General features: G+C 45.2%; 1 protein-coding gene across 1 annotated transcript; it reads right to left on the bottom strand.

Moving 5' to 3' along the window:
• Window positions 1–1,878: 1,878 nt before the first annotated feature.
• Window positions 1,879–8,244, bottom strand: cbln1 (cerebellin 1 precursor). The gene is made up of 3 exons (XM_027023479.2): window positions 7,598–8,244; window positions 6,923–7,042; window positions 1,879–3,039 (listed from the first exon to the last, which is right to left on the bottom strand). The coding sequence occupies exons 1-3, from the start codon at window positions 7,847–7,849 to the stop codon at window positions 2,842–2,844; spliced, it is 570 nt and encodes a 189-aa protein (XP_026879280.1). The 5' UTR covers window positions 7,850–8,244; the 3' UTR covers window positions 1,879–2,841.
• Window positions 8,245–10,676: the final 2,432 nt, after the last annotated feature.

Here is a 10,676-nt window from a genome sequence, read left to right on the forward strand (position 1 = left end):
CACCTGTTCTCCATCACCTGCTCCGTCACCTGTTCTCCATCACCTGTTCTCCATCACCTGCTCTGTCACCTGTTTCTGTCTTTCCTCTTTATCTCCATTCTTCCTCATCTTTCTTTTGCTCTTCTTCTTCTTTCCTCTTTCTTTTCTTCATAACTTCTTTCACCCCACGTCTCTTCTTTCATTCCTCTTTCATGCGCTCATCTCCTCCTCCTCTCTCTCTCTTTATCTCTCTCTCTATTCTCTTCCTCTTCACGCATGGATGGCCTGTTGGCTCTTGTTCCATCCTGGTCCTCAGGTGGTTGGCTGTGTTTGCCAGGTCCTAAGGAACCCCCCCCCGTCAGTAGCAGGACGGGACCCAAACACAGGCCGGTATAGACACAGCAGCCCCCACACCCTATAACCTGCCCGCACCCTTCCTCTGCTCTGCCCCCACCCTTCCTGTTCCAGCTATCAAGCCCCACCTCATCACATCATGGCTTGCATTATTTAATCACTGCACACGTGGTCTGCACAACAGAGTACAACAGAAGGGGGAGGGGCACATCCCGTCACAGAGGGTCCAGGTGTGGTGGACGCACCGTTAGGACATCGAGGTCCCTCCATCTCACTCACCACATCACTCTCCTCCTCTCCGCGATCCCTGAGCGTCCGATTAAGCTCTGTGCCGGCAGTCTTCAGGGCAGACAGCCATCATTAACCGGACCAGCCATCCAAAACTGTGGATCATTCAGTAGTGAGGCGGGAAGACCACAATCGTCTAAAAAAAACCAGGCTGATAAGGGCGGAGGTGCGCATGAGGACAGTGTCCTCCCCCAGGAAGCTCTGCGCGCTGGAGCCGGTCCGAGAGTGACAGGGGACAGGCAAACTGCCCATCTCCTTTCGCAAACAAACAGCATGCTGTTTGGTCCCACTCTCGTGAAGCCATTTGTTTCACACACCTAGGAACTGGGACAGCGATACAGCGGACAGTGTGCTGAATGTGTGCTGAATGTAAAAGATCAATGCTTGAAATGGCTAATAAACATGAAACGTGATTCACAAATGTGGGATGAATGAGAGAATTATTAGCAGAATGTTTGACAAAAAAAAAAATGCTGTAAATCTCTGCCTCTAGGTGCAAAATTCTGAACTGTGACATGGGAAAGGGGGTTAACAGAGGTGAAGAGAAAGAAAGTAAAACAGAAGAACGCCTGAGCCGAGTTTTTTTTTTTTTTTCAAAATACTGCAGTTTGCTTATTATGCAAGCAATAATTTCCCCCTAGGAGCTCATTAAAGTCTTGTGTGGAGCAGAGAGAGGGAGAAAAGGCCCTTATCACCTGCTGCTGGAGAGAGAGAGAGAGAGAGCGAGAGAGAGCGAGAGCGAGAGAGAGAGATAGAGAGTGAGAGAGAGAGAGAGAGAGAGAGAGAGTGAGAGAGCGAGAACATACAACCAGAGAATTTTATGTCACTGGGAATAGTAAAAATCCACCATTGACAGACAACCCAGTGTCACTGACACATTTAAACACATGCACGCTCGCATGCTCGCACGCTCGCACGCATGCACGCACGCACACACGCACGTTCACATGCACACACACACACACACACACACACACACACACACTCACGCGTGCGCACGCACACACATGCATGCACACACACACACACACACACACACGCATGCATACACGCATGCACGCACACACATGCACACACTCAAAACATAACCAAAATGAATATAACTGCATGCTCCCCAACATGCGTTCACAGACAATAGACATCATTTTAGTAAACATTTTTGTTTTAGTGAATTTTGGGGGAAATTAGCTCAACTTTTTTTAAACCAATGATGAAATCACATTTTGAGGCTGGGAATCAGATTAAGAAAAATAAAAATGACCATTTAAGTTTTATTGGATCAAAGCAAATAATAAAAAAACAATCATTAAATCAACTTAGGAATAAAGGGGAGGCCTTCTGTCTGAATAATATTCACATATATCTTACAGTCAATGATAATAACTCTCCGATAGAGTATTTCTGATATACGTTTAGTGTAGCCACATTTTTGACCGAAAACAAAACAAGAAGCATCAGTATTAGGGCAGCAGCCTCGTGACCCACACGCACAATCACTAAGTATTAACACCGAAATACAGACATACAGATAGTCAACCAGTTTCAGTTAGTCATCGAGTATATCATATAGAAATTTTTGAAGGTTTGTATATATCTATATATTTATATATCCAGTATATATCAAGAGTCTCTTGAAGGATATCCAGGGGTCCTTCTGTTATGACAGAGTGAAGGGTCTTCTCCACACGAGAGGAAAGGATAGTTAGCAAAGTCAAAAAAAGAGCAAGTTAGGTTACCTGCCAGGCTGACAGGAGTGTGAGCCGCAGTGGAGTAAGAAGGATATCGTGTATAGAGAGAATACAGACACATTAGGACTACCGTGGAGGACCTGTCAAAGGGAACTGGGTGGAGGCAAGAGGCTGAGGGATGACGCGCTTTGGTTGGGTTTGTGTCGGCCGAAGGACGTTCCTAAGAACTGATGGAGATGGAGGTGATGTGTGTGTTGGGCTAGGGGAAGGACAATAGCTTGTTTTTCAATTATTCATTATTGTAATCATAAGAGAAATAAAAAAAAGATTTTGGCTGTCCAAAGCTGTAGTCAAGTAGCAGAGCACAAGAGTGTGTGGGAGAGCCTGACACATTAATTCTCTGGTTTAAAATTTCTCCTCTTTCTCTCTCTCTCTCTCTCTCTCTCTCTCTCTCTCTCTCTCTCTCTCTCTCTCTCTCTCCACTGTCCCCTCACGCTGAAGGGCAATAGTCCATCTGCGGCAAGTCTCTCCTCTACAGGGGGAAGACCAGGAAGCCAGAGAAGGTGGAGTACTTCCAGCCGCCCATCAGGTTCCCGCGCTCCAGCTTGAGGTAGGCGCGGTCGCCTTTCTCCATCTGGATCAGGACACCGTTGCTGGCAGCCTCGCGCGTTACGTCCTGGTCTCCGGCAAAAGCCGAAATCACAGGCCACCCGTTGTGCATGAGGCTCACCTGAGACACACAGACAGGTTACGGAAGTGACACCTGCTCTTATGAAGACACACACACACACACACACACACACACACACTCCCTTTTCTTCCTTCCTGATTCCATGTTCATCTTGCTAAAAATGAAAAATGAATGACCTGGCATACTGTATGAGTGGACATCAAAGAATCATTTGTCTAGACGCAAATTGTCCTATCAGCAGTGAAGGTGCTCTGACCAACTCCTGATTTGTTCTGAAATGACACTGAAGCTGTGATGTCTTATACACACACACACACACACACACACACACACACACACACACACACACACACACACACACACACACACACAGGTGGCTCTTACAGGAATGAGAAGACTTAAATTACTGAGTATTGAACAGGAAATTTAAAATTTAAAATTAAAACATGAAATCCAACATTAAAGAACCCAGACAGCTTACCAATACCTCTGCCACGAGCTTGTGCCATTCATATACTGTCTTTATTTTTGAAGCTAGCAAACACCTTAGCAATCAGACCCATAATTCCCTGAGCATGAATTAAAGTTTATCGCGATGTTTATGGTCCTACACTTAAGGGGAAAACTGATGAACAGCACACACACTTTGCTTGCAATTGATCTCCGCGTCAAAATCTTTGAACACTTACACACAGAGGTGAAGGAAAATACATTTGTTAGGTGCTCAGTTGCCTGGGTTATGTGTATATGAGATGCAAACAGATCAGATTGGAGGCAGACCAGAGTTATGTCAAGCCTGGGGATTACACACACACGCACGCATGCACACACACACACACACACACACACACACACACACACACACACACACACGCTGGAGCCAAGAGACAGGTGGCAGATGCAGAGCAGAAGATAAAATGCCAGCTAACACAATCCAATGTCCTTTACCACAGTGAGCATGGAGTGGATCTGTTATCAGCCAACCATGGCGAAAGCCCTGACGACACTACAGTGTAAAATGATAAGAGTGAAAAAAGACATACATGGCTCAGAGACACTTTCTGACTCACTCGTCCTCTGCTGACTGTCTTAAAATTTCATGCCAAAAAGACATGAACTCAGTCACACATCAAATGGAGGCGTGGCCAGAGCACAGCATCGGGTCCATTCACGCGGCTTCGTTAGCATTAAAGCACCCAATTAGAGTGAAAATGTGAAGAGAAGCAGACTGAATTGGTTTCCACCCTTAGTTTTATGCAGCAGTTAGGAGATCAGATTATGACATGAAGATTCGTGTCCAGATAACAGCAGCACAATAACAGAAGAGCCCCCAACACAACTACTGCCACTACCATTCCTACCCGTCGCAGCTGCCCAGTCAATACACCTCCCCTTCTCAGAAAGACATAAGAGAAGACCAGAAGACCAGAAGATCAGAAGATCAGAAGACCAGAAGACCAGAAGATCAGAAGACCAGAAGATCAGAAGATCAGAAGATCAGAAGACCAGAAGATCAGAAGACCAGAAGACTCTCTGGAAATTGGTACGACACCATTCACAGAGTCAGAATGTAATATATCCTTCATTACCTATGGTCACATACAGAGTTTTAGGGAGAACAATGCTCTGTTAAAAAAACTCAAATCTTTATGCATGAATCGTTTTGAGGGCAGTGGGGTCATTTCATGTTCACTTAAGACGATTTTTTGTTTTATCCTAATTGTACATAATCACTCGACTGTACATGAGCCTATAAATGTGATAACGACTATATTTATTTTCTGTTTTTTACACCAGGTACGTAATGTGGTGACAAGCAAATCCCCAAAATAAATGCCTTCCTTTCTATTTCAATAACATTTTACTTATTACTGATGACATAATGGCTTCAGTAATACAAATCCCAGACTTGAAAACTGTAGTTGCGGGATATGACTAGCCAGGATCATTGCAAAAGTGTGGAGTGTGGAAAAAAGGGATTCCTTTCTCTAATGGGCACCGTTGTTAGGACTCTCCTGCGATGCAGATTCCACTACTCGGGCTCCTTCTGCTTCTGTCCGGGAAAACAGGCTTTCCGACAAGCCCAGATGCACTCTTAAAATGATTCTAGCTAGCAGGAAGAATTTTATAAACCCAGAAGAAGAAGGTTTAGGGCACAGGTGGAATACGGGTGGGCAGCCACCCACATTGCTTGTCCTTGAAGCATCGGTTCAGGAAACCAACCGCATGAGTAAGACGATCAGATGTCCGAGTTTCACAGGACAACCGTGGAAAAAGATAAGAGACAGCTAAGGTTCACAAATCTCGTTGATCCATTTCTTTTGGACCACACGCCGCAGATACATCAAACATGCGTGTGTGTTTAACCATTTAATCACTTCAGGGTATAGTGGTCGCTGTCAACTTAACCAGGCTTGCAAACATACAGAGGTTTATTAAAGTGTCATCACTAAATTCAAGAATACAACAGAAGCATCTGTTGCCAAGAGTTCATCTAATTACCATTAATCAATGTGTGGATAATTGCACATGGAAAGAGATTAACGTGAATATGGATACATATAGTTTAAATACTCCAGGAAGTCACTATTTTGTCACAATGGTCTGTAATAAAGCAAAAGTAATAAAAACGGTAGAGGAGAGAGAGAGAGAGAGAGAGAGAGAGAGAGAGAGAGAGAGAGAGAGAGAGAGAGAGAGAGAGCGAAAGCATAGCTAATGTACTGCTTTCACATCAAGCTATTATATTACACTGAGATCTTTTAATCGTTAGCAAAACTGTAACAGAGTGAAATAAAACGCCTGACAGTCTAACAACGTACTAAATGGCTACAGCACCTTAAATTCATTCCAATAAATATATAAGCACTGTTGGCGCAAAGTAAGCCAGTGCGTGAGACGGAGCTTTGGGTCAGACGACGCAGCCCTAAAGCGGAGTCACCGCCCCGGCTCCTTTAACACACTAGGACGCCCTGCGCTCCCGTGTCGTGGCCTTTCACACTTATTTGAGCGCTAAAATCCCAGCCAGAGTTCTTCGTCCTCGCCATGTTGTCCTTTACGGTTTCCAACAGCAAGATTGGCGCTCGTAAAGCAGACGTTGTGCGTGAACCGGTGTGTAGGTGTGAGTTAACGTGTAGGGAACAGAAGCCCCGAAACTCGCGCAACTACTACGTCTTTGGGTTTTTTGTAATATTTTTTTCATGTTCATGTTTTTTCTTATTTTTCTTTTGTCATGGAATGGTAAAAACCTCTCTCTTTTTTTGGTGTTTCAAAACTCGACTATCCACTAGTGTGCACTGTATGATGTGGCAGGAAGATTTTCCCCCTCGAATATGTGGGTGTATTTTTAACTTAATAAAGTAATTCAGCCGTTAGGCCTATTCAATGTGGAAAGCAAATGCATAATATTAAGATATCCTATAATGAGACAAAGATGTAATCTTCTCCGGTTTTAATCACATTGTCCCTCAAATGATTTTTTAAAAAATGTGCCAAATACCAAAACTTTGATAATCTCTAATAAATACGAATGTATAAATGTGCGTGAAAGTATCTAAACTGGAAATATACATAAACCGAAATATGTTTGTTTGTTTGTTTTTTCCACACTGTGCAGTCAGGCAAGGCGTTGGGATATTTATGGCGTCGTGGGTGATCGCTGTCCACGGTCCTGAACACGTATCTGCAGATTATGCGCTTTGTACTTTTATTCGGGTGCTATCTGCTTAAAGATGATTTCGGCTGGATAATAGTAGACAGGGTCGTTTGAGAACTAACCGCAATACTTGCCTACTTCAGTATTAGCTCGTTCTCTCACTATTGGAAATACACATGCACACAGACAAGTGCGCGCACACGTACGGAGTGTACAAGCACAACGCACAGCGAACATGGTATAGTGCATAACCAAAGAAAAAACACTGACCTGGATAGTTTGACGATTATACACCTTCACGACGTGGAAATTAAAACTGTAAATTCCTTTTCTGGGGGCGAAGAAATTGCTTCTCTCCTCATCGAAACTTCTACCAACGTTCACAAGCACCTGAGGAAGAAACGTGTCGTAGACAGAACATTCTTTCTGAAACAGGATTAATGCAGTAAGGTTTAATAAAACCGCTTATTGTAACAGAATTCTAAACCTGGTTTATTTCTGTTAAAGTTGCAGTAAAACTGATCTGAACATTTTTAAAAATAATCTGTTGTAATACGCCGACGACGGAGTTTCGTTTTCAGATCTATATACCAGAAGAGGAGCAGGTAATTTACCAATAACGTTTATATCAGTGGCATACTAAAGGTTTTGGACAGAAGACATGACATTACAGTCCCTAGTCAGTGAGTGAGCAGAACGGTGTAAATACGGGAGGAAACGGCCATCACCTTCTGCGCATTACCCCACTTGACAGTCTCGAGAATATTATATTTTCGATTTTATGATCAAGAGACACATGGTTGTCCCACGAGCAAGAACGTGCCAGCGTTCAAACCTCATATCGCGTCTTTCACGACGAAGCCACAGGGCGCCAAACCCATTCGCAGAGATCAACGCCCACAGTCCCGCGATTTCCCTCTCTGCGATTAACGCTTTGAAAGTTACCTGATCAAAGTAGATGACCATCGTCCGATTACTCATCTCCGATGGCTCGTGGTTAGTGTTTCTTACAACGGAGAATGCGACTTTCGCGCTACCGGACCGCACCGATATCCCTAGCGCAGTCCCGGTTGGGTCCGAAGTTGGATTTGAGTCGCAAACGACCAGGCATTTCCCCTCCAGAACAATGGGCTCCGTCTCGTTCTGTGCGTTTGCAAAGCAAACTAAGCACAGTGCGCCCAGCAGAAACGTCAACATTACTGCAACTATCAGCCTGCTCCTCGCGGCAGTCTCTGCTCGCGACGAAATACACAGTTCTTTCAGCTTAGAATGTGATTTACTTCCTTTACGTCAGTTCGGTAAATCACAGTCTTCCAACCTTTTTTTCCTCACTGAAAAGTTCTTCCAGTAATGGTTGTCCAAATAAATTTTTAATTATTCTGGGATTTTATTTTTTCCCCCCCAAACCGCCTTGGATTGTGATATTTCTTTTCCTGTATCCCCGATCCCACCTCAGATCTTGCTTCACTCCGTATTCGAATAGCCGGATGGGAGCGCGACGAGGCCCTTGTCTAGTCGGCACGTAGCTGAACGCATAGCGCGCGCGCGGTCTGTCTGCTCGCGCTCTGAATTATTGATATGTGAGATATAAGAAGTGAAGCACAAAGGCTCGTGAGCGCGATGCTCCACGCCCCGATCGTTGAGCCCTCCCCTCGGTTGCCAATCTGCGTCTAGGCGCGCCTTCGCTTTTCCAATCGCGGCGCGCGGACCGCCTTTCCTGGCGTGACATCTCAGAAGTTGCCACCCCTCTGGAGAGGCTCTCTTACAGGTGGACGTGCCTACTTCTAAAGAGACAGAAGGAGCTTGTACCCCGGTCCTGTTAAAACAGAGGCGCACCGTTTTCAAACCGTGCCAACGGACAGGAGGACGTCATTTGCTTTACCGTGTTGTGATCCGGGGGATTACGAGCGCGCGGATGGCACGTGGGACATATTAAGAAACTTTTTCTTTCATTTTGAGCATCTGACCGACGCTTTTAGCCAGAGAGACTTACGTGTACTTACCAACATGTCCGACTGTGTGCTCCGTGGAAACTGAACCCATGATCTTGGTGTTAGTAGAACCTTACTCTACCTTCTCTTGATTTAATCACTGCACATTACCTGCTGACTGAGACGAGGACCCATTTAAATGTTAGTGGACCCATTTAAGCATCAGTGGAAATTATTTTTTAGAAAAGTATAGGTTACTGTCAGTAGTCCCAGTCAATGCAAACTTTTTGAGTATATGATTGTATACAGCTCCCATTGTTCAAATGTTCTCGAGTTATCGAAGACCTCGCGCTCTCAGCCGAACACACATGCACGCATTTATACATCTACTAAGCGAATAACTAAAATTATTTTTTTCTGGAAAACACGCACACCGACCCATACACGCGACTGGGCGCGTTACAGACACTTGGGAAAACCTGGCTCGCCTTTAAGCAGTGCGTAATTTTCGGAACACACACTGGCATGTCTCGCGCGCTGTCTTCATGTCTTAGGGAACGTATACCGTCGTTTACAATATTTCGCGCGAGCTTTACACGAGATGACGGAATCCGTCTGGCGTCTCTGACGGGTCTTAAATGAATCCTCGCTCGCGGAAGGCCCGCGCGACTCACATTTTGACAGCGTTCATTCTGCGCCAGCGCAGTCACTACATGACATTTAATAAATGAGATCACTGAGCAGATTTCTAAGGGGGAAAGGTAGACGGCGAGCCAAACAAGAACAACGGACGATCTTGACATTTGAAAGATTCAGCAGCACCAACAACAAAGCGTGCAGGAGAATACTTAAGCCGATAACTTCATTAAGGGCACTGGAAGCCATCTTCACGAGGGGGCGAGGGGCCGAGGGGCCTCGCTACAATATCACAGTCGGTGACATGGGGAGCTTTAATGCTGGGCCTCGCAGTCCGTGGGATCTTGATTATGTGGATAGTCTCTACTAGATTATGATTACGAGACAGCTGTCAGGTAAAAGGACGTTCGGTTACTCTTGCAGTTATACAGATTCGTAATGGGGGTTCCGTTTACGCCAGCAGGTCAGTGGGTAGGAGAAAGATTTCCCCGGGTCCCCTTACTGACATCAAAGTGCTCCACAACGTACCAGTAAAATGAAACGAGAAAAGCACTGACCCTCTCAGAAAAACGTGGCACTAATGGAAAAGCGTGGTTTCATGTGCACGGGATGAGTACACATCTACACGACTTTATTTTTAATACTTTTATTTCCTTATTTAGACACCCAGGCGCTGCAAGCCGTCACAACTAGATTTGACTCGGGTGACCTGACTGATTTTGTCACAACTCTTTCTGAGCCCAAAGGAAAAGGTGGGAATTAAGTATTGCGAATATCAAACACATCGTTCCACAGGCAGCATATCTCCTAAGCCTCAATGGCCTTTTCTCCGAAATTTGGCATGCGCCCTGGAAATTACGGATTTAGAAAGAGTATTTTAGCACAATCCACCGTTGGTAAAATATCGCCTCATATTTAAGATGCTTGTAAAAGATGCATCAGCTATCATTTTGCATGCCAAAGTGTGTGCCACAAGGCATGCAGAGAAAGAGAGCAAGAGAGAGAGAGAGAGAGACAGACAGACAGACAGACCCTGATGCAGTAGATAAACAATGAAAGCTAGGTTATTGGAACGTCGGCACGGATGTCGTTTGGTGACAGCTTCCCCGTGAGGGCTGTCCTGTCACGCTCCGCATCTCCCAGGTCTCATTGCGTCACACTGCTGCCTAAGGTGTCTCCATCTGCCCGATCATAGACCAGAGATTGTGTAAATAAAGAAGTAAAGTGTGTGCGTGCGTTTGTGTGCGTGTGTGTGTGTGTATGAGTCGTTGGGAGAGACGGGTAAATCTTGGTGCCAGCCTGCCATGGGCGCCAGGTTGCCGGTGAAACGTGTTGAAGGGATGGCGAGGAGCGCGGGAACGAGTGGAGAAAGGCTGTCACGCGCTCACAGAAAATCTGCTACAGTGACTAAACGGGACAGGAAAACAATGCGACGGGAAACACCTACTATAATTTGA

Source organism: Electrophorus electricus, chromosome 4 (assembly GCF_013358815.1).
Source record: "Electrophorus electricus isolate fEleEle1 chromosome 4, fEleEle1.pri, whole genome shotgun sequence".
In the NCBI taxonomy this organism is placed as follows: Eukaryota; Metazoa; Chordata; class Actinopteri; order Gymnotiformes; family Gymnotidae; genus Electrophorus; species Electrophorus electricus.